General features: G+C 45.0%; 1 protein-coding gene across 5 annotated transcripts in view; it reads left to right on the forward strand.

The window, feature by feature from the left end:
• OCA2 (OCA2 melanosomal transmembrane protein) overlaps positions 1-24,709 on the forward strand; it is a 677,082-nt gene that overhangs the window by 598,205 nt on the left and 54,168 nt on the right. For all 5 annotated transcript variants that reach the window (XM_073664530.1, XM_073664529.1, XM_073664531.1 and 2 more), the window contains one exon: positions 4,211-4,304. In XM_073664530.1, coding sequence (XP_073520631.1) covers positions 4,211-4,304 — 94 coding nt within the window. The remainder of the gene's footprint in view (positions 1-4,210; positions 4,305-24,709) is intronic.

The following is a 24,709-nucleotide window of genomic DNA, read 5'->3' on the forward strand; positions in this document are numbered from 1 at the left end:
CCCTCAGAATATACTGATGCAAAAACTAATTTTTTCTTTTTATAAAAGTATCAAAACATTAAAAAATGCAAATGTTGTATCGCTGTGATCATACTGACCTAAAGAATAAAGCTGCCTTATCACTTTTACCGTATGATGACCTGCATGAAAAAATAAAAATTATTCCTGAATTGCTGGTTTTGCTCATTCAGCCTCCCAAAAATCGGAATAGAAAGCGATCAAAAAATGTTGTGCCCAAAAATGGTACCAATAAAAACGTCAACTCGTCCTGCAAAAAACAAGCCCTCGCATGATGGCAGAATTATAGAAAAAATGATTGTTCTGAAAATATGGCGATGCAAAAAAAATGCATCTTTTAGTGTGTGATAGCAGCCAATCGTGCAAAAAAACATATAAATCTGCTATCGCTATAATCGCACCAACTCGAAGAATAAAGTTGTCTAATCACTTATACCGCACAATGAATTGTGTAAAAAATAAATAAAACCAATTTTTGACCTGCTATTGATTTGTTCATTCGATTTCCCAAAAATCGTACTAAGGTCAGTCTCATATTTATCCTGCGCTCTAGGCTGAGCGCTTACATCGAGGTTTCAGTGTAAATCTCTGAAATATGTGATTCAGAAGGAATCCCCCGGGAAATATTCCCTATATTGAGGCAGATGTAGACACTGTGGACTCTGTCTGGACTATGATCCAGTGGTGTCCATCTTTTTAAGCGTGTAGAAAAGCAAGGTCGGCCACAGCGTTGTGCACCTTTGAAAAAAAGGACACTGCTGATCAGATGGAGTCAATAGTAACTTTGCTGCCTTACTAAAGTGAATGGATCTGTCGGGGGTTTAATCTGAACCATGTCAGTCGGATATTTATATGGGAACCCTGATGCAAGTGCTAAGTATAGAGTGCAGGATAAATGTGATTCAAAATGTTTTGTAAAATGTTCCCAATGAAATCTTCAACTCAAGCCACAAAAAAACACGTCCCCACTTATGTCCTTCATCTGTGAATGGAAACTTAGAGGGCTTCCACGTTACTGCAAAAGAGGTGTGGCTCCTCGCTCCCCAAAGGAAATCCAATAAATTCTGCGCTCCCAGATTCAAATGTCTCTCTCCATTCTGAGTCCTACTCCTGTGCCTAAACCACATTTAGCATCCACATGTTTGAAATTTCTGTAGCAATGAGAGCCCGCTTAATTTACGGGTGTATGTCTCCCAAAGCATCAGCTGGGGATAATATATGGGCACTACACTGGCAGATTGCAATTTTGACTCTGCAACATCCACTGCTGGTTGCTTCTGGAAAATACTTGTGGAGACAAAATCCTCACTACACCGGTAGATAAATTCCTAGAGCGGTGTAATTTCCAAAATGGGGTCACTTGAGAGGGGATTCTGCTCTTCTGGCACTTAAGAGCTCTGTCGTAGAATAGTTTGTGGACTCTATATGCAATTTGTTCTCCAAGAGGAAAATAGTGCTCCACCCCCCCCCAAATCTCTCCATGTGGTTAAGCAGTACTGTAAAGACACATATACATTATTGCCACGTTCAGCAGAAATTGTTTGACCAAGTTGTAATTATTTTTTCTTCACTGCCCAATGGTATAAAGTTCTGTGATCACTGCACCATTAGATGAATTCATTGAGAGGTATAGTTTGTAAAATGGAGTCACTAATGGCTGGGTTTTGAGCCTAGGCTCAGAAGGGAAGTAGAGTTCAGATTTTGCTGGAATAGTTGGAGGGGTGCCATGTCACATTAGCAAAGCCCCTAAGGTGCCAGAACAGCAGCACTGTGCCTCAAAAGTAGTTTTGGACCACATATGGAGTATTGGAGTACTCAGAAGAAACTGTGTAACAAATTGTACAATTCTCTCCTATTATCACTTTTAAAAATAAAAACCTGGGGCCAAAGCAATATTTTAGTAAAAAAAAAAAAGGTAATTTTCCATTTACTCAGCCTAATGTTATGCAATTATATGAATCACCTAAAGGTTTAAAATGCTCATACACTTCTAGATGAAATCCTTGAAAGGTGTAGTTTCCAAAATGGGGTCACTTGTGGGGGTTTATGCGGTCTTGGCATGTCCGGAGCTCTTCAAATGTGACGCGGCATTCGCAATCTATTCCAGCCAAAATTGAGTTCCAGAATTCAGTTGGCCCTCTTTCCATTCCTGCCCTGCTGTATGCCTAAACAGTGGTTTTCCACCACTTTTGGGGTGTCTGTGTACTCAGAGAAATTGCACAACAAATTGTATGGTCCATTTTCTCCTGTTACCCTTGTGAAAATGAAAAATTTGTGGCTGAAGCAGCATTTTTGCAGGAAAAATGTATTTTTTATGGCTCATTATAAAATTCTGTGAAGTACCTGTGGATTCAAGGTGCTCACTACACATCTAAGGGGTGTAGTTTCCAAAATGGGGTCACTTGTGGGGGGTTTCTACTGATTAGGCACATCATGTGCTCTGCAAATGCGACATGGGGTCCGCTATCTATTCCAGCTAATTTTGCACTCCAGAAGTCAGATAGTGCTCCTTCCCTTCCGAGCCCTGCCGTGCCCCCAAACAGTAGTTTTCTACCACATATGGGGTATCTGCATACTCAGGGGAGATTGTGCAACAAATTTTATGGTTCATTTTCTCCTGTTACCCTTGTGAAAATGCAAAATTTGGGGCTAAGTCAACATTTTTGTGGGAATAAATAAAATTTAATTTTTTTTCCTTCCACATTGCTTTAGTTCTTGTGAAGTACCTGAAGGGTTAGTAAACTTATTGAATGTGGTTGTGAGCACTTTGAGGAGTGCAGTTTTTAAAATGATGTCACTTTTGTATATTTTCTGTCTTATAAGCCCCTCAAAGTCACTTCAACTTGCGAACAAAAAAAAAAAATTTAAAAAATTATGCTGATGTAAAGTAGACATGCGGGAAATGTTATTTATGAACCATTTTGTGTGATAGAACTATTTTAAGGGCATAAAAATTAAAACATTTTCTCGAAATCCTCCGATATGTTCATAAATAAACGAAAAAATATCGGCCTAAACTTAGCACTATCCTGAAATACAATGTGTCACAGAAAAACAATCTCCGAATCTCTGGGAAGCAGTGATATATTCCAGAGTTATTACCGCATAAAGTGATTCTGGTCAGAATTGTAAAATTTGGCTTGTTCAGAAAGGTGAAAACGGGTTTGGAAGTGAAGGTGTTAAACAAAGTTTGTTTAAATCTAATGGCAATGGATCACTTTTTTGCTTGATGTTTTTCTTCACTTTTAGTTATATTTTTTGGGCAGATATTGGTCAAAAATATATAGTAAAATTCTGGAAATTTCAACAAACATAGCACTATTATGTCGTAGCATCTTTGGTTTTTGGTGTAAACTTTTATTTTGATGTTGCTGCTCAATATTGTTGATTGAGCTATATTGTACAACTGAGCAGCCATAAAATATAGAATTCGGGGGGGGGGGGGATATAATATATATATGTGAAACATAAAATTGATCAGTATACAAATGTTTTATTCTGTTTATGTACATTTTTAGTTTTTACTGGCTTAAAAAATCTTACCACACCTGTTTATATTTAGAACATCTATTAATTTCCCAATTCCTGGCTAGACATAAAGGGCCTTCATTTATTACATTTGTTAAAGAAAAGTACTCAATCAGAGCTCAACCTTCATTTCTTAAGCAGCTCTGGCATTGGTTGCATTGGGCAACAAAGACAATCTTTTAAACAGTTTTGATAGATTTGCATCAATGTTCTATATTGTCACACTGACAGAGACTGGTGTTAAATGCATACATTAACTTCTAAAATAATGATATCCACATGGACATAGGAAAATCCTTAACTTTCCAAACTATTCTAGATTACGTTGTATGGTTTGGGTAAAAAGACAGGAAAAATAGAATCAATTAGAATGTAGTTTTAGTATCTGGTCAGGTTTGCACAGTGTGGTTGATATAAACTGTTTGCCTCAAGATTGGTTGAATGCAGAATTTGAGATTAAGCTCTTTTTCTTTAGTAATTATTCATTGTGTTCAACTGCATTACGAGAAGTCAAATTAGTAAATTAATAGAAAAAGTATTCATGCTCGAGAGATGCTATTATCCAATAATCTAAGCGTAGGAAGGAATTGGGTATTTTCTTTATAATTGGCTCGTACCACTCATTTATTTATATTGATAAACCGAACATGTTCTCTACTTGCAGGAAATGGAACATTAATTGGGGCATCAGCGAATGTTGTATGTGCTGGGATTGCAGAACAGCATGGATATGGATTTTCCTTTATGGAATTTTTCAGGTTTGCTTCAGTTTAATTTAAAATCTGTTATTTATGTCCTGTGAATAGTAAATGGCAAGGGACAGCACCCTAAGATTCAGAGACCCTGATTTCAGTGTCACTTATTGGTTTGCATGTAGTCATTTTGATAGTGATGAGCGAGTATGTTTTGTTAACCCTTCCGCCAAGTATGCTCGGCTGAGCACCGATTAGTTACTACTGCTCGGTGATATGTTTGAATCGCTCCCGCGTGCATGATTTGCAACTGTTTGACAGATTTAATACATGTGAGGAATGTGTAAGAAATAGACATTCCTCAGATATATTAAAGCTGTCAAACAGTCGCAAATCATGCACACGGGAGGGATTCATACATAACACCGAGCAGCTGTAAATACTCGGCGCTCGCTCGAGCATATTCGGCGAAAGGGTTAACTAAACATACTCGCTCATCACTAGATACAACCAGTTTTCACTGCTGCAGATCTAGCAGTGCGCTGAATGCTGATTCCTATAAAACTTCGCCCTACCACTGATTGGTAGCTTTCTGTATACATTGTACATTGATAGCAAGCTGCTAATCTGTTATGGGGGTGGGGTTACTCAGATCCGGAGGACTAAGTGTCATGAAACGACTAATTCTTTACTTGTGGCCTCTAACTGATTAACACTGGTTTTATTACTGATTTAATTGATATAATACAGAGCCTAGTAAGTGACACATCACTGAAATCAGGTTCTCAACCCCTACACCATGCTTCTCTCGGATTATATAACAAATACCTGCTGATAGATTCCCTTTAAATAGATCTCTTATCCCTGATGTACTTACTTTGCAGATCCGTGTCAGAATTGCTGCATAATCCTGATATTAAAATAAGCATTTTAACTGGAGCACATTTTAAACTGCTTATTTGAAAAATCAGGTGAGAAAAAGGTTATATTGTTATCCCTACATAGAATTTTAAAGTAAGTGCATCAGCCTCATAAGGTCTAAGATCTGTTCAAAAATGGATAAAGTTTGAATGTAAAATTTTATGACAAACTCTTTTAAATGTAATTCTGGTTTGAAATGGCATATAATTGCATATTAGGGGATTGCAATGTCTGCTACAACCTTTCATAAAACTATTGCTATCTGTGTTGCTGAAAACAGGACAACCTTTGAGTATACGGTCAAATGATTAGATGCTTAAAAAGTAATTCCTGAGGTTCTGATTTCTTTTCCCATCCTTATGGTCAAGTTGGAGAGTCATTTTTGCCTAGCAATCGCTCCTGTAAAAAAGAAACAAAGAAAAACATGCAAAGACATTTTCCAAATGTGCCACCAAAAGCTATATTTATGACAGCACTATTGATCAAGTGAAGTCAAAATCATTTTAAGGATTTATTTTTTTTATACTGGCCATTTTTTATGAAGAATGGCCAGAGTATTCAAGCCTTTTCCATAAGAAATAGTGACCCTAAGCAAATTTCTTGTCACTGTTGCCACTAGCTGTATTTATCATAAAATAGATTTATACAGAATAACACAAATTACAAACTTCATTACATAATTATGAACCGTATCATTCCCATATGCTGCCTCCTTTGCAGTAACTTTAGACTTGAGGTTCAGTTAAGGTAAAAAATAGTTGCAGTATGGAGTATGACTTCACCTATTTATGGCTGTCCCATTTCCGCCGTTACCAGCAAACCCAATCCCTAATTTTTGTGGTTATTGGTTTCTATTCTCCTTTCTGTCACTTGACACCGGGGTATTGAGTAGTTATGTCCTTTCACGACCTTTTAAACTTCAAATGAATTAACCTTGCAATTAAAGTCATTTATGCAATTTCCAATGGCATCGAACAGGAGCCGTGCCATTGCTTATTCAATGTTTGTATACTTGATACAAATGCATTTAAATAATATATAAAGTGATTGGAACAAAGATTCTATTTGAGGATCAGAAATCCTTTATATACTGGGAAATAAAGAAACATTGACGGTATCTGTAGGGAACAGCACAACCAGCTGGGTGTCTTTGTTTAGGAATATGCCACAAGCTTTGACACTTAAAGAGAACAAAATGTTCACAGAAAACATTCTCTGATAGTTATAATTTGTATCCCATCAGTATGCTTTATAAGTATTTCAAGGTGTATTAATATATGCTTTTTTAAAGTGTACACTGTTATCACGGAAAACAGATTGTTTGTTTTATTTTCTGAAAATCCATGTTACATACTTTTAACAAAATTATTCACAGTAGGTAGCTCAATTTATTCCTTTTTGTTAATGGTGACCAATATAGCATGGGATGCTTTTAGTTGCACCTGCCGATCCCACTTGTGAGCAGGATTAATGGAATTTCAAACTGTTGTTTTATCATAAGATTTAGTTTATGCTATGCATAAAATGTGTGAAATATTACGCATGGGAATGCAAACCTCTTAGTAGGTAGCTTAAAACCTGATTTTCTTAATGGCATTCCATTGGTGAGTGTAAAATACTTCATGCAAACAATAGCAAATAAAAAGAGAAAAAATAACGTGTCTATGCAGTTGGGTAAGTAAATGTTGGTGAGATTATACTCTAGATATTTAGGATCTATCCATGCTAGGTTCAGAGTTTAGGATGATAAAAAAAAAACTTTTTCAGTGATTGATAACATTTGTAGCACTAATGCTGTAAAATGAATGATTGTATTGGAGTAAAGATGCTATGGAACCACTTTTTACTATGATTATATTGATTTTCCATCTTTGGAATACAAATACAAGTCTCTCAGCCATAAAAAAAAAGATTAATGTTAAATACAAGCCATGGACTGTTACCTTTCTAAATATTAGTAAATGACTTTCACAGTAAGAAATGAGATTAAATGTTATGCTACTAGTAATCAATCTCCAAACATTATGGTTGTTTTCTCAGTGGAGACCAATATATATGGCTGTGTTCACAGTAGACTCCTTTAAGCTTGGCTGCTAAAAAATTCTTATGGCTCATTAAATTTCTGCTTTGAGATTTTATGCAGCGCTGAAATCCAACATTTGTGTAAAAGATATCTAACATTTTACTCATGCGTAATGTTAATAGAAAATGTATAATACTATTGAAATTTAGTCAATTTGTCTTTAGCTGGCTAGTTCCGACTTACATTTTAGAAATAACATAATTAAGAACATGCACAAAAGGAGAACAACGAGTCCATGCTACTAAATACAAAAATAGTTTTAGACAAATAGTTAAAAACAGCAGCACTTTATTAGCATCTCTTGATTTTTTTTTTTTACTATAAATGGTCTCTGACAGGGCATATGACTGTAGTATTAAGTATTCAGGTATATTATGTAATTCCTTACTAGTAGGAGTGGTGTTTACAGTATAGATTACTGCCCCATTTATTTTTGTATAGTGATTGGTGGCACTTCTGTCCCTGATACTGGGTTTATTCTTCACTGTTGCCCATATTATGTGGGATAATTGTTTTAACAATTTGTTTAAATAAACAATTGTTGTATTTAGTAGCATGGACTCCTTGCTCTCCTTTTGTGCATAATATTTTGAGTTGCTACAATTTTTGTAGCAATTTAATATAATTAACAAATGATGGAATTTTTTTTTAGGACCAATCGAGATTATAAGGATATCGTCAATAAACCGCATATAACGAAACAAATTCAAACTTGTTTGATATATGCGGTTTATTGACAATATCCTTATAATCTGGATTGGTCCTAAAGAAAAAATTCTATCATTTGTTAATTATATTAATAATAATCCCTGCAACATGTTTTTTACTGCTTTCTACCATGTTGATCATATTACGTTTCTGGACTTGGATTTGAGCATAAATGACGCCGAAAATAAAGATTTTGATATCTATAGGAAACCTACCTCCGGGAATTCCTTGTTGCATGCTAACAGCAATCACCCCAGTCATGTAACTAGGAATATCCCCGTAGGAGAGTATATCAGAGCAAAAAGGTTTTGTTCTAATGAAAAAAATTATAAAGAACAAAGCGCTATTATTGACAAGCGATTACAAAATCGTGGATCTAAAACATCGTTATTAAACAGAGCTAAAAACATTAACTCCAAGTCAAGAGAGGAATACTTAGAGCTTAATAGGGGCAGGAACATAAACCATAATGCAATATTTAAACCAGTTTTTCCCCTTCTCCCATGACAGCATCACCTGAGAGAGGGTATCCACCCACCAAGGACAGGAACCTACTGAATAAAAAGGCGGTACCTCTCTTCTGCATCAGTTTTGGTTCCTGTCCTTGATGGTAGCCTCTCTAGGTGGTGCCTCGCATACCTGATCGTGGGGTCTGGAGCGGGATCCCGGGATCGATGCGGCCTGGAGGCCATGAAGAAGCAGCAGATGGGCCCTCTGTCTTTAGCCCCATCTTGCTGGCACCTGGGTCTGCATGCAGGGGGGGTGCCTTCTGGAGTCCTCTTCCACGTGTGCAGGGTCCTGCGGCCAGGGCTGCGTACGCACGGAGGTACGTAGCTGAGCACGCCGCCAGGCAGGCCATCCGGGTCTGCGCACATGCAGGGTCGTGTCACACTCTGTGATGTAGTGCATTGGAAGTCCAGGTCTGCACAGGGTTTCATCGTGCCCTGGCACGATTGCGCTGGAAACCCGGGTCTGCGCATGTGCGGTGTGTGATTCAGGATGACGCATCACCGTTCGCAAGCGCGCCGGGAGCCGCTGGGTCTGCGCACACACAGGAGGGATCCTGCAGCGGAGCACGCCAGCTGGCTGGTTAAAAAAAAAAAAAAAAAAAAAAAGAGCACGCTGCCACCGGATGGGAGAGGGGCCCAAAGGGGGTGGAGGCCCCATATGCTTTATAAAGATGGTAAGCTGACAAAATGGTGGTGTCTGCATCCCCTTCATTATGAGTGAGGAGCCGCAGTCACCGCAGCAGCAGGAAGAACAGCTGCAGCGATAGCTGCCTAAGAAACATAAGCAGCATGCAAAACAACCTGTCCAGCAGCATCGGGAGTCTTCCCATTATCAGAGCCACAGTAGTGGGGGCAGTATGAGTGCCGGCAGAACCGGTCACAAAAAATCATCTCGAGAGTCCACCTCCGTCAGATGGAATCGTTCATGCAAACGGCAACCACTGTCTCTGGTACCCTAGTCTGAACAGCACTGTGGTGAGTGATCTTCGTGAAAGTTCACCTTAGTAATGTGCTCTTCTCTGTTTTCTCTTTTTTCGTTTCTTTCTGTTTTGGTAGGAACCTGAAAAGAGTAGCTATAAAAACAACAATAAGGAATGTGCGTTATGTAAAGTTAGCCTTCCCAGCTCCTACGCTAAGAACCTTTGCTCTGATTGTATCCAGAAAACTATGGCAGAGGAGTCCCCTAGCTTTTCTATGGACCTGAAAACCTTAATCCATATGGAAGTCAGGGATTCCTTAAAGAACTTGACTTCACGTAAGAAGAAAAAGCAGAGACGGGTTACCTCTGACTCAGAAGAATCAGTAGAATCCCGTATCGCAAAATAATCCCTTTCCCCCTCTGACCTCTCGTCATAGTCTTCATCAGATTCTTCGGATGATGATGGAGGGGGTAGACCATGTTTTTCAGTTGACAACACAGAGAGACTAGTCAAGGCTATTAGAGCAGCCATGGGTATTACCGATGCCAAGGCTCCCAGAACGGTTCAGGATATCATGTTCGGGGGCCTGGATCAGAAGAAGAGGCGCACATTCCCAGTCAATGAGAGGATCAAGACTCTTATAGATAGAGAATAGAAAAAGCCAGATAGAAAGGGCCAGCTGCCGCTTTCTTCTAAGCGGAGGAATCCTTTTGAGGAGGAGGACGCGGCTAAGCAGGACAAAAACCCCCAAAATTGATGTGTCCATCTCGAAATCCTCAAATAGATCCACACTGCCTTTTTAGGATTTGGGGGCCCTCAAGGATCCGCTCGATAAAGTGGAGTCTTTTCTCAAACAGATCTGGGAGTCCTCAGCGGGGGCTCTGAAACCGGCAGTGGCGGCCACCTGCACCGCCAGGTCTATGATGATCTGGCTACAGCAATTAGAGAACCAGATTAAAGCGAACGTCCCTAGGGATAATATTCTGTCTGGTCTTCCTCTTATGCAGGAGGCGGCTGCATTTCTTGCGGATGCATCGGCAGATTCAGTTAGGCTGGCTGCCAGGTCAGCTAACCTTTCCAATGCAGCCTGTAGGGCATTATGGCTCAAGAGCTGGCCAGGAGATGTGCAGTCTAAATCAAAACTCTGCTCAATCCCATGTGAAGGGGAATTTCTTTTCGGAAAAGCCTTAGATGACATCCTGGATAAGGCCGTAGACAAGAAACACGGTTTTCCTAGTGTATCAGTTCCCCGGTATAAGACCTCCTTTCGGAAAAGGAGCAAATTTTATTGAGACCAAGGTAGTTGGAGAGACAAGAAGCCGAATAATAGGCTTCATGTTCGGGGGTCCATCCTCCGAGAGTAAAAAAGCCCGTAAGTGACGGGCCTCCTCATGTAGGAGGAAGGTTGTCCCACTTCCTTCCCGCATGGGAGAAGATCTCATCCAGTGCTTGGATTTTAGGGATAATCGGAAAGGGGCTGAGATTGGAGTTCAAAACCATTCCCAGAGACAAAGTCAGGATTTCAGCCCCCAGAGGCCTGAGAGAACAGATGGCCCTACAGCAGGAAGTTCTCACTCTAGTCGAGAAGGGGGTTTTAATAGAAACGCCAATACCCGAGCAAGGGAGAGGGTTTTACTCCACCCTCTTCCTAATAAAGAAACTGGATGGCTCCTTCAGAACCATTGTCAACTTGAAAAAGCTGAACGGCCATTTAACTTAGACCATTCAAGATGGAGTCGATAAGATCGGCCATAAAGATGTTGTTCCCAGGGTGTTATATGTGCGTCCTCGATTTGAAGGATGCTTACTACCACATCCCAATCTTTCCTGGACACCAACAGTATCTGAGGGTAGCTGTACATATCGACAAGCACATAAAGCATTTTCAGTTTGCAGCTCTTCCCTTCGGCATCTCCATGGCGCTGAGGGTTTAAACAACGATTATCCTGGAAGTCACGGCACATCTAAGGGAGAAGTATATTCTATTCATCCCTTACCTGGACAATTTTTTGATGGTGGGCAAATCAAAAGATCCTAAACTTAGGAAAATCAAAACTAGAACCAAGGAAGGTTTAGTCCTTTTTGGGTCTCATTCTAGACTCAGAGGACAAGAAATTGAAGATCAATGCCCTCACCTCATGCGTAATCAGCCATACATCCATAACCCTGAGAAATGCAATGTCTCTACTGGGTACGATGACATCCTGTATCTCAGCAGTAGAGTGGGCCCAGTTTCATTCCAGACGTCTACAGCAGGAGATCCTGACAGCAGACAAACAGCTCAGAGGTCACCTGTACGGAAGAATATCTCTTTAGAGTTTGGCAATGAACTCGCTGGATTGGTGGATGAATCCAGTAAATCTTTCTCTGGGGGTTCCTTGGTCATTTCAGGTAACAGATACGATTACAACAGACGCAAGCGCAGAAGGCTGGGGAGCTCAACTGAGAGACTATTCAATACAGGAACTCTGGTCAAACAGCGAGACAGGTCTCTCCTCCAACACGAGGGAGCTGTTTGCAGTCAGAAACGCAGCAGTAGAGTTCAGTTCTCAACTTCAGGGTCAACACTTCCGGATAATGTCGGACAACCGAACAGTCGCCTGTATCAATCGTCAGGGGGGAACAAGATCCCTTCCTCCTGATGTTAGTGACAGAACAGGTCCATCAGTTTGTGGAGAATTACCTATTTACGCTTTTGGCGCTGCATATAAGAGGAGAAGAGAACGTAAGAGCCAATTTTCTAAATCGTCACATTTTGAAACCAGGAGAATGGAAATTGAATCCAGCAATATTCCAGCTGATTGTCTGCCGATGGGGGCAACCTCAGATAGATCTGTTTGCGAACAAACGCAATCGGAAAACCAAAGTCTTTTGCTCCTTAAATCCAAAGGAGAAGCCTTTTGCTGTAGACGCGCTGCAAATTCCTTGGAACTTTACCCTGACCTATGCATTTCCCCCTCTAATGCTGATTCCTATTTTCCTGAGGAAGATCTGAGAAGAACAGATGAGAGTTATATTGATCGCCCTGTTTTGGCCCAAGAGACCATGGTTCACTTGGATGAAGAGGATGTCCTAATCAGAACCATGGGTCCTTCCGGACAACCCAGATCTCCTCAGGCAGGGCCCAGTCTTCCATCCCCAGAGATCAGGCCTGCATTTGACGACCTGGATTTTGAAAGGTCACTACTAACACAAAAAGGTTTTTCCCCTGGTCTAGTCACCACTCTACTGGCAAGTAGAAAACCAACAAACACTAGGATCTATGGGAGAACTTGGGCTAAATTTCTATCTACCTCAGGGCAGTCTGCTAAAGGTAGGGTTCCTATTGGGGCCATCCTGGAGTTCCTTCAGAAGGGCTTAATCATGGGGTTAGCCACCAGTACTCTTAAGGTACAAGTATCAGCTTTGGGCACTATATAATTGTAACTTGGGAGCAAATAAATGGATCGCTAGATTCGTTAAAGCTTGCAACAGATCTAGACCCATTGCTACTCCAAGGATGCCTCCATGGGACCTTAATCTGGTTCTGGAAGCACTAACAAAGCCTCCCTTTGAGCCCTTAGAGAAGGTTTCAGAAAAAGTTCTCACCTTTTAGACAGTCATGCTGGTAGCGCTAATGTCAGCCCGTAGGGTTAGTGATCTGCACGCGCTATCAGTAAACCATCCGTTCACGCAGGTCTCTATGGACAGAGGAACTTTAAAACCAGACCCAGCCTATCTTCCAAAAGTAGCCTCCAGATTCCATAGGACACAAGAAATTAGTCTCCCTTCCTTCTACCCTGATCCTGGAAATTCGGAGAAACAAAAGCTGCACACTGTAGATGTAAAAAGGGTATTAGTCCAGTACTTGGAGGTGACGAAGGCCTAGAGGAAAAGTGATGCCATATTCATCTCATTTCAGGGGGCTAGGAAAGGTCTTAATTTTATGAGGGGTGTAACGGGTCTGGGAGGCGGAACCTCTGAGCTACTATACGAGGGGGCGGTCCTTGTAAGGGAGCGGGTGGCGACCAGGCAGGCAATCACAGCAGGTGACCGGGACAGTCTCTGGGTGTACGGGCAGGAGGTCAAGGCAAGTGACCGGGACAGTCTCTGGATGAACGGGCTGGAGGTCACGGCAAGTGACCGGGGCAGTCTCTGGGTGAACGGGCTGGAGGTCACGGCAAGTGACCGGGGCAGTCTCTGGGTGAACGGGCTGGAGGTCACGGCAAGTGACCGGGGCAGTCTCTAGGTAAAGGGTAGGTACGACCTGTGATGGCTGAACCTCCAGGTAGGCTAGCAAGGCAGATGGAGGATGTGTGCTCCCAGGTGAGCAAGCGAGAGTCTCTGGAATAGCAGGTGGTCACAGCACGTGACGGCGAAGCCTCCAGGTAGGCAAGCAGGCAGGTAGCGGAGAAGCGCTCCCAGGTGAGCGGGCAAGAGTCTCTGGAATAGCTGGTGGTCACAGCACGTGACGGCGGAGCCTCCGGGCAGGCAAGCAGGCAGGTAGCGGAGAAGCGCTCCCAGGTGAGCGGGCAAGAGTCTCTGGAATAGCTGGTGGTCACAGCATGTGACGGCGGAGCCTCCGGGCAGGCAAGCAGGCAGGTAGCGGAGGAGCGCTCCCAGGTGAGCGGGCAAGCTGGTCCATAGACAGACTGACAGGAGTAGAAAGGCAGACCGTCGGACCTCAGGCTAGCAAGCAGGCAGGTAGCTGATGTGCGCTCCCAGGTGAGCGGGCAAGCTGGTCCTTAGACAGACTGACAGGAGTTGTAAGGCAGACCGTCGGACCTCAGGCTAGCAAGCAGGTAGCAGGAATAACAGGCAGGAAACAGACAGCAAACTGGCAGGACTCTGGCAGGAATCAGGCAGGTAACTGGCAGGTAACTGGCAGGTAACTGGCAACGGGACCTGAGGGCTGAAGCAGAGTAGAACAGTGCAACAACATTGCTCGGGAACCTCCATTTTGGAGGAGGTGCCTTATATATGGTGAAGTCCTCCGGCCATTGGCCGGGGACTCCTTAGGACGGCGCACGCGGCCCCTTTAAGAGGAAGGGAGAGCGCGCGCGCGCCCTAAGCACAGTGGCCGGGAAGGAGCGCGCGCTGCCAGCAGAGCGGGAGGAGGACGCCGGGCACGGAGCAGGGAGGTGAGGGGAACAGCGTCCCTGCCTAGCAGAGGGCAGGGACGCCGGCGCTACAGTACCCCCCCCTTTAGGCCCCCCCTTTTTTAGGCCAGACAGAAATTTAGCAAGGATAAGAGGGGCATGGATGTTCTCCCGGGGCTCCCACGTTCTCTCCTCAGGACCAAACCCCTTCCAATCTACTAGAAAAAAGGTCTTTCCTCTTACCCTTTTGGTGGCAAGAATGTTCTCTACCTCAAACTCGTCCTCCGCAGAAACCGGAGCAGGAGGCGTACCTGTAGACTTGGAAAAAGAGTTAAGTACCACAGGTTTGAGGAGAGATACATGGAAGGAGTTAGGGATCCGTAAGTTGGCCGGGAGTTTCAATTTATAGGCCACCGGGTTGATCTGACTGATGACCTCCAGGGGGCCGATGAACCGAGGCCCTAACTTGTAAGAAGGTATCTTGAGTCGGACATATTTAGATGAGAGCCAGACTTTATCTCCGGGACGAAATTGTGGAGGATCCAGGCGTTTTTTGTCAGCGTGTCTTTTCATCCGTTCGGACGACTGAAGGAGTGCGGATCGGGTACTCTCCCAAATGGAGGAAAATTTGCCAACGAGAGATTCCGCAGCCGGGTTGTCCACAGAGGTGGAGACAGGAAAAGGAATCCGAGGATGCTGACCGAAGACTACAAAAAACGGGGATTTGGAGGAGGATTCGCTCTCGTGATTGTTATAAGAGAACTCGGCCCATGGTAGGAGATCCACCCAGTCTGAATGATGGGCATTAACGAAGTGCCGGAGGTAACTGGTCAGGTTCTGATTGATCCGCTCCACTTGACCATTGGACTGTGGGTGGTAAGCGGAAGAGAAGTCCAGGGTGACGTCTAGCAGTTTACAAGTGGCTCTCCAGAAGCGTGAGGTGAACTGTACCCCACGATCCGACACGATGTGGAGGGGCAGGCCATGAAGACGGAAGATGTGACGAATAAAGTCTTTAGCTAGCTCGGGTGCAGACGGGAGGCCTGGCAGGGGAACGAAATGAGCCATCTTGGAGAAGCGGTCAGCGACCACCCAAATGACCGTACAACCGGCAGAGACTGGGAGGTCTGTTATAAAGTCCATTGCTATATGCTGCCAGGGGGCAGCAGGTACTGGGAGCGGAAGGAGGCGACCGGCTGGCAGATGTCTCGGAACCTTGTTGCGGGCGCAGGACACGCAGGCAGAAACAAAGTCTATTACGTCCTTGTGCAGGGTAGGCCACCAGTAGTGCCGGGTAATAAGCTGGAGGGTCTTTTTCTGACCGGCATGGCCAGCCAGTTTAGACGAGTGACCCCAGTGAAGGATCTTCTCCCGATCAGGTACTGATACGAACGTCTTTCCGGGAGGGAGACGATTTAGACTCACGGGAGCCACCTGCATTACTCTGGCGGGATCGATGATGTGTTTCGGATCTTCCTCGAGATCAGACACCAGAAAGGATCGAGACAAGGGGTCCGCCTTGACGTTTTTGTCAGCCGGGCGAAAATGAAGAACAAAATCAAAGCGAGCAAAAAACAAGGACCACCGGGCTTGGCGCGGGTTAAGTCTCTGGGCATGCTGGAGATAAGCCAAGTTCTTGTGGTCAGTGTAAATTATTACCGGGTGAAGAGCCCCCTCGAGCAGGTAACGCCACTCCTCCAATGCCAGTTTGATGGCCAATAACTCTCGGTCTCCTATGGAATAATTGCGCTCTGAGGAGGAGAAGAGTTTAGAGAAGAAGCCGCAAGTTACCATCCTCCCGGAAGATGATTTTTGAGTAAGTACCGCTCCGGCTCCAGAGGAGGAGGCGTCAACTTCCAGGAAGAACTGCTTGTTGCCGTCCGGGCGATGCACACCGGGGCGGAAGAAAAGGCCTGTTTTAAGGAAAGAAAGGCCTCCTCTGCTTCGGGCGGCCACTCCTTGGGATTAGTACCCTTACGGGTGAGCGTGGAAATTGGGGCAGTCCGGGAAGAGAAGTGTGGTATGAAGAGGCGGTAGTAGTTGGCGAAGCCCAGGAACCGCTGAATGGCCTTCAACCCCTCCGGTCGAGGCCATTTCTCGATGGCAGACAGTTTCTCTGGATCCATTCGTAGGCTGGTCTGAGAAATAATGTAGCCCAAAAACGGAAGCGAGGTCTGCTCAAAGAGGCACTTCTCGTATTTAGCGAAGAGGTGATTCTGCCTGAGCCTGAGCAGGACCTGACGAACGTCCCTCCGGTGAGTCTGGAGATCCGGAGAGAAGACCAAGATGTCGTCCAGGTACACCACTACGCAGGAGTAGAGAAGGTCCCGGAAGATGTCATTGACCAACTCTTGAAAGACGGCAGGAGCGTTACAGAGACCAAAGGGCATTACCAGATATTCATAGTGGCCGTCCCGGGTGTTGAATGCCGTCTTCCATTCATCCCCCTGACGGATACGAACCAGGTTGTACGCCCCACGGAGGTCCAGTTTGGTGAAGATTCTAGCCCCTCTCAGACGATCAAATAACTCCGGAATGAGCGGAAGGGGGTACTTATTCTTCACCGTGATTTGGTTAAGGCCTCTATAGTCTATACAGGGACGGAGAGAGCCGTCCTTCTTTTTTACGAAGAAGAAGCCTGCTCCCGCCGGGGAGGTAGATTTCCGGATGAATCCCCTGGCCAGATTCTCCTCAATATATTCGGACATCGACCGGGTCTCAGCAGCGGATAATGGATAAATACGCCCACGGGGAGGAGTAGTACCGGGTAACAGGTCGATAGGGCAGTCGTATAGTCTATGAGGGGGTAGTGTCTCTGCTTCCTTTTTATTAAAGACATCAGCATAAGACCAATAAGGAATCGGAAGTCCAGGTAGATTAGCTGGGGTAGGAGAAGGACGGACGGGATGGACGGGAACCAGACAGGTCTTATGGCAGTCCTGTCCCCAGCGAAGAACTTCTCCGGTCTGCCAGTCAAGCACGGGTGCATGTCTCTGGAGCCAAGGTAGACCTAGCAAGAGGGCGTGAGAGAGTCCAGGCAGAACATGAAAGGAGATACTCTCAGAATGCAGCATTCCCACCTGTAGAGTAATGGATTCGGTGATGAGTTGGATGGGGCGTGGTAAGAGACCCCCATCCACGGCAGCAACAGACAAGGGTACAGCCAGAGGTTTGGTGGGGATGCGGTATTTCTCTACCAGGGACTGTGAAATAAGATTCCCGGCTGCTCCAGAGTCCAGTTGGGCTAGTTCGAAATAACGGTTCTCCCCGCAGACGATTGAAACTGACAGCAGCAGAGATGGAGAGGATTTATTCTTGTCTAGGTCGACCTCTCTGAGCGAACCTAGACACAGGCGTTTCCCGACCTCTCTGGGCAGGCACGGATCCGGTGCTCCTTACTGCCACAGTAGAAGCAGCTCCCCTCGGCACGGCGTAAGTCCTGACGGGTTTTGACCATCTTGGTCTGGTCGACCTGCATAGACTCAGGAGAGTGTACCTGGGGAGAGACGGAGGGAGTGACGGGTTTCTGAAAGGTAGGAGCTAGACGTGGAAACCTCCTCTCACGGGTGACCTCTTTGGCACGCTCCTGGAACCGTAGGTCAATCCGGGTGGCAAGAGTTATTAGGTCATCGAGAGTGGTAGGAATGTCCCGACCGGCAAGTTCATCTTTAATACGGCCGGACAGACCCTCCCAGAAGACGGATACCAGAGCGTCGTTATCCCAGGCCAGCTCCGAGGCAAGGGTACGGAACTGTATGGCATATTGGCCCACGGTGAGACTTCCCTGACGGAGGCGTAGCAGAGATGATGCGGATGAGGTCTTCCGTCCGGGTTCGTCGAAGACTTTCCGGAAAGCCGTGAGGAAGGCAGGCAAGTCGGACACCAGGGGGTCTCCTCTCTCCCATAGAGGATTTAGCCAGGCCAGGGCCTCCCCGGTGAGATGGGACATGATGAAGGCAATTTTGGCCCGGTCGGAGTTAAACTGGTGGGACAATAGTTCAAAGTGCAGGGTGCACTGATTTATGAAGCCCCGAGCCTGGGCGGAGTCGCCTCCGAAGCGAGGAGGTGCAGAAAGCCGGGGTCCGGGGTAGGATACCATGGTATTGGTGGGCAGCGGAGCTGCGGGGTTGCGAGTCATGGCACTGGCGGTGGTTGCTGGTGGAGCAGTCAGAGTATCCAGGCGAGAATTGACATTCCGCAGGTGACCCAGGATGGACTCCTGTTGGGACCTCTGATGGGACAGTTCATGACAGAGGTCCGAGAGCGAGGGAGCTTGGGTGCCACCGGGTTCCATGGCCCGAGCAAACTGTAACGGGTCTGGGAGGCGAAACCTCTGAGCTACTATACAAGGGTGCGGTCCTTGTAAGGGAGCGGGTGGTGACCAGGCAGGCAGTCACAGCAGGTGACCGGGACAGTCTCTGGGTGTACGGGCAGGAGATCATGGCAAGTGACCGGGACAGTCTCTGGATGAACGGGCTGGAGGTCACGGCAAGTGACCGGGGCAGTCTCTGGGTGAACGGGCTGGAGGTCACGGCAAGTGACCGGGGCAGTCTCTGGGTGAACGGGCTGGAGGTCACGGCAAGTGACCGGGGCAGTCTCTGGGTGAACGGGCTGGAGGTCACGGCAAGTGACCGGGGCAGTCTCTAGGTAAAGGGTAGGTACGACCTGTGATGGCTGAACCTCCAGGTAGGCTAGCAAGGCAGATGGAGGATGTGTGCTCCCAGGTGAGCAAGCGAGAGTCTCTGGAATAGCAGGTGGTCACAGCACGTGACGGCGAAGCCTCCAGGTAGGCAAGCAGGCAGGTAGCGGAGAAGCGCTCCCAGGTGAGCGGGCAAGAGTCTCTGGAATAGCTGGTGGTCACAGCACGTGACGGCGGAGTCTCCGGGCAGGCAAGCAGGCAGGTAGCGGAGAAGCGCTCCCAGGTGAGCGGGCAAGAGTCTCTGGAATAGCTGGTGGTCACAGCACGTGACGGCGGAGCCTCCGGGCAGGCAAGCAGGCAGGTAGCGGAGGAGCGCTCCCAGGTGAGCGGGCAAGCTGGTCCATAGACAGACTGACAGGAGTAGAAAGGCAGACCGTCGGACCTCAGGCTAGCAAGCAGGCAGGTAGCTGATGTGCGCTCCCAGGTGAGCGGGCAAGCTGGTCCTTAGACAGACTGACAGGAGTTGTAAGGCAGACCGTCGGACCTCAGGCTAGCAAGCAGGTAGCAGGAATAACAGGCAGGAAACAGACATCAAACTGGCAGGACTCTGGCAGGACTCTGGCAGGACTCTGGCAGGACTCTGGCAGGAATCAGGCAGGTAACTGGCAGGTAACTGGCAACGGGACCTGAGGGCTGAAGCAGAGTAGAACAGTGCAACAACATTGCTCGGGCACCTCCATTTTGGAGGAGGTGCCTTATATATGGTGAAGTCCTCCGGCCATTGGCCGGGGACTCCTTAGGACGGCGCGCGCGGCCCCTTTAAGAGGAAGGGAGAGCGCGCGCGCCCTAAGCACAGTGGCCGGGAAGGAGCGCGCGCTGCCAGCAGAGCGGGAGGAGGACGCCGGGCACGGAGCAGGGAGGTGAGGGGAACAGCGTCCCTGCCTAGCAGAGGGCAGGGACGCCGGCGCTACAGGGGGACCATAGCTAGATGGGCCAGGGACACCATTGGTTTAGCGTACTTCTCTAGCAATCTGCCACTTACAGGTTCGAAGGCCCACTCCACCAGGGCCCTAGCTGCTTCCTGGGCTGAGAAGGCGGATGTGCCCATCGACATTATATGCAAGGCGGCAACTTGGTCATCCCCCTCTACATTCTACAAGCATTACCGTCTTGACCTTTCCTCTTCTACTGATCTGTCCTCTGGGAGGAAGGTGTTGCAAGCAGTGATCCCTCCCTCTGGTGTCTGATCTCTCTAAATCTCTCAGGTGGTTCGGTCATGGGGGAAGGGGAAAAGATCCTATTTACTTACCCGTAATGGGATTTTACAGAGCCCATGACAGCATCCTATTAATTCCCTCCCCTTTTATTACTTATGGTGTGCACTGCTATGGGTGTTTTTACAAAGAAATGTTTTGGTGGTAGTTGTGTATTAACCTATTTTTCGGAGGCCCTCTTATGCTCTGAAACAAAAACTGATGCGGAAGAGAGGTACTGCCTTTTTATTCAGTAGGTTACTGTCCTTGGTGGGCGGATACCCTCTCTCAGGTGGTGCAATCATGGGCTCTGTAAAATCTCATTACCGGTAAGTAACTAGGATCTTTTTCTACTGGGTTTAGTGACCAATACAACACTATTGTAGAAAAAAAGGAGTGCAAAGCACAAACAATGATAATAGCCAAATTGTTAGAACAATAGAAAAATACTTTATTAAATATTAAAGAACAAAGAGTCTGGGGAGACGATCAATACACATAAATACACACATAGTTGCATAGATCAATACACAGTTACATAAAAGCAGTAAAATCAAGCACTACATCACACGAACTGTGGCAATTACATGGAAGGTGTCCATTATATAAAGCAGATTGAGATGGACAGAATGCTGCACTATATAAATCAAGTATGCATAAGACCATTAGTGTTCAGTCAGAAAAAGCAGCAACACCATCATAGACCGATGGTCACATTCCCAATCACCACAATATATAGATGGATATCAATCAAAAGTTTTTACCTCTGTAGGGGGAAAAAAAGCACACTCCGTGTGTGTATCCCCGATGCGCGTTTCGGCGCTATGTGCCTTCCTCAAGGGGACTGCTCAAGTATCACAGCTGGTCATTTAAAGAGTGTCTTGCGTAAACCTCGAGACACTGGAGGCGGATGATAATAATCACATGACTAGTAACCGTGTGAACCGCAACGCTACCCAGAGATGCCTCGCGATGGACCGGAAGTGACGCGGAGAGCATCGCCGTAACCAAGACACCGGACTCCGGCGGCATCGCAGCTAATAGCCCGTGGATGCCGAAGGGAATACAGCGTGTGGGGATGACGATGCCCCCGCGTGCATGGTCCAAGTACATATAACGCATATATATGCAACGTACCAGTTTGAACAGAGGCGGAACCAACCACCTGCAGATTAAGACTAAACTCCAGCAGGGGAAATATAACATTAACACATATGCAGCATATAATTGCCCAAAAATCGATATACTTGTAATGGGGAACACATAGATGATGAAGAGCGAAAATTGCACCTTTCACAATACTTGCACATATAATATGAATGACCTTAATCACATACATCCCCTGGACTACGTGCATAACCGTTGTCATCGTTCATCATATATAGACATATATAGTGGTCCGAACCAGGAAACAACCTGGTATATCAATGATGAACCAAATACAGTATGTATGTGTGTATGTATGTGTATATGTATGTATGTGTATATATATATATATATATATATATATATATATATATATATATATATATATGTATGTATGTATATACACACATATATATACACATGCTATACAGGGAAAATATACGTGTATATAAATAAAACAAGGCATATACAAGGATACACGAGAACCCCATCAATATTATCACGTCATAAATCACTATATACGAATGCACCCAGCATTTGCACACATATATGTATGTAACCGCCTATGTGACCACCTATTTATATATACAGCATTGGCCGTTATCAACATAGTAGGGCCATGTATAGAACACATTTAAACATCATAGACAAATACATTCATTACAAGAAAAAAAGAGAGGCAGTGTGTGTTTCGTGAAATTGATGATTTCTTGTTGATTTCCCGTCAGTCAGGGTGACGTCGCACATAGACTATCGATAAGACCATATGTTCAACCAGAGCAGAAACAGATTGCCTGCTAAAAAATGTAAACATTAAAAATGAGTACATAAAAAAATACACATTAAAAATAATGCGCAGCTGTGCAGATCCAATAAATAACTGTAACAATACATATAGCAGCAGGTGGAACATTACAAAAAAGGTGCAAAACTATTGCCCTCATTCAACCCATCTGGATATAACGTTTTTAAAGTCCAAATCCACCTTGTCTCGGTTTGGGCCAGCTTTTGGGAGACAGGACCACCACGTATACCTGCAGTCACCATGTCAATTCCTTTTACTTTCAGCAATTTGGCGTCACAGTGATGATGTAATTTAAAATGTCTCGGAAGAGTTTTTAACAGTGTGACATCATTTTGCTCTGCTGCAGCTACAATTCCAAGCACATGTTCGCGCACCCGTGTCTTTAAACACCGTGTAGTCATCCCCACATAAATGAGGCCACAGGGACATGTGGCGTGATTAATCACATTCCGTGATGTACATGTGATGTGATTTTTTGTCTCAAAGGACTGCGTGCCCGTGGAATCAGTGAATGTATTGCTTCTGACCACATTCGGACAAGCAACACACCTGCCGCAAGGAACACAGCCAACCCAAGTTGTAGGTATTATTAAAAAATATTTACCGGTGTTACATACAGACGAGGTTTTAAAGAAAATTCTTGAATGTGGTTGTACTTTTGTCCCAAAAAGAAATTTAACCCTTGGTAATCTGCTTTCTCCCAGTGACCACACAAATAAAAAACAAAATAAAACGTTAACCCATCGAACTGGTTAAGTTCTTTGGGATCTTATAAATGTGGCCAAAACACTTGCAGTTTATGTCCATATATGTTGACCAATAAAACCTTTACATCATTAGATAGAGAGAAATCGTTTTCTATCAGGTCTTTCATCAGCTGCAGCATAACATTTGTAATTTGTTATACATTGTACTATATGCAATTTGAATTATGTAGGCTGTGCCACAAGGACCTTTCTGAACATATTCATGATGTACCAAACCAGACCACAAGGAGTTTCAGGGGCTTCCCAATATTTTCTCACGAGACCTAATTGTGATACCCCTGGTTTACGTGTTACAGCTATTGATAAAATTAATTTACCCAAAAGGGGCGGCAATAAAAAAGAACTTTTACACCATAAAGAAGCCTATTGGATTCTAAATCTAAAAACATGTAAACCAGAAGGTCTAAAATAAAAAAATGATCTTTCATTAATATATTAACCCCTGATATCCAGGGGTTAATCTGTGTACATACCCACATAGGGTTAACCTCAATTTCATGTGTCCAAGTCGCTCTGTTTTTCCAGCACATGTTTCGAATTATTGCCATTTGTGTGTCTATTTGACTTTGGTGTCTTTGGATATGGGTCACACTATGACTAAGAACATCTGAGTTCGCAACATGTTATTGTGACTCCTAAGTCCCATTGTCTTGTTTTAACTTTTTCACAATAAATGGAGTTTTAACTTTTTTCACTTTACCTGGATTTCGTGCTGGACTTTTCGCTTTTCTGTGGAATCTGTTAAAGGTTTTGAACCTGACTCTTATCCTTGCAAAAATCAGGTGTGAACCTTCTGAGGAAATTATACATGATGAGCTGAACTCTTTTCTTTATACATATATCTGTGTGGGTGGTGTTCAAGTTCTAGAATGGCAATGCAATGGGTTTCTTTGGTGTATACACTAAGGGGCTTTGTAACGCTAATGCCGGTGCCCCTGTATGGTTTCTCTTCCCTCGTCCATTTTCAGACACAGACATACTCACTGGCCTGGTTTCGCGACATGCTCCCTTTTTCTTGTGTCTTTGTTCCGGCTGCTCTCTCCCCATTCTTAAAGGGGCAGTATGTCCGTATTCTGCCTGAGGAGTAGTCTGAACAGAGCCAGAGTCCAGTCCGCAGCTGCAGTATCCGGGACTGCCTATGAGTTGTACCTGGTTTCAACCTACAGCTCAAGTTTGACTCCACCATCAGAAGCTCCAGTGAACACCAAGTAACCACTTGGCTATGCCCCTCCTAGATAAACCTAGCCCCGTGACACAATGGGTCCACGAACCAAGTGCACAACCTGTGTGCGTGACAGGCTTCAATAGGGATGTGATTACGATAAATATGCAGCAATACACTTCTCTCTCCTTGTTTATAAAAGTTGTGAAATATGATCTTACCTATGCCACAAAAATAGATTTACTTTTAGGTCTTTGCCTATGCCTTCCAAGCAAAAGCTGCCAAAAATTAGGACGGAGGAACTTGCAATGCTGGCAACACGGACCACGGTCACCCTTTTGGTATAGTGGTGGTGTAGGCTAAGGAGAAGTTGAAGAGCAAAATACAGCTGAAATGAGGAAGCGTATACCCATGTGTTGGTGTGAAGCGGTGCATGGGATTACACCTCCCGAAATAACACAGTGGATTTGACTTTGTTAC

This window comes from Phyllobates terribilis, unplaced genomic scaffold, assembly GCF_046119375.1.
Source record: "Phyllobates terribilis strain yellow unplaced genomic scaffold, ASM4611937v1 Scaffold_2__4_contigs__length_985480577, whole genome shotgun sequence".
Taxonomy (NCBI): domain Eukaryota; kingdom Metazoa; phylum Chordata; class Amphibia; order Anura; family Dendrobatidae; genus Phyllobates; species Phyllobates terribilis.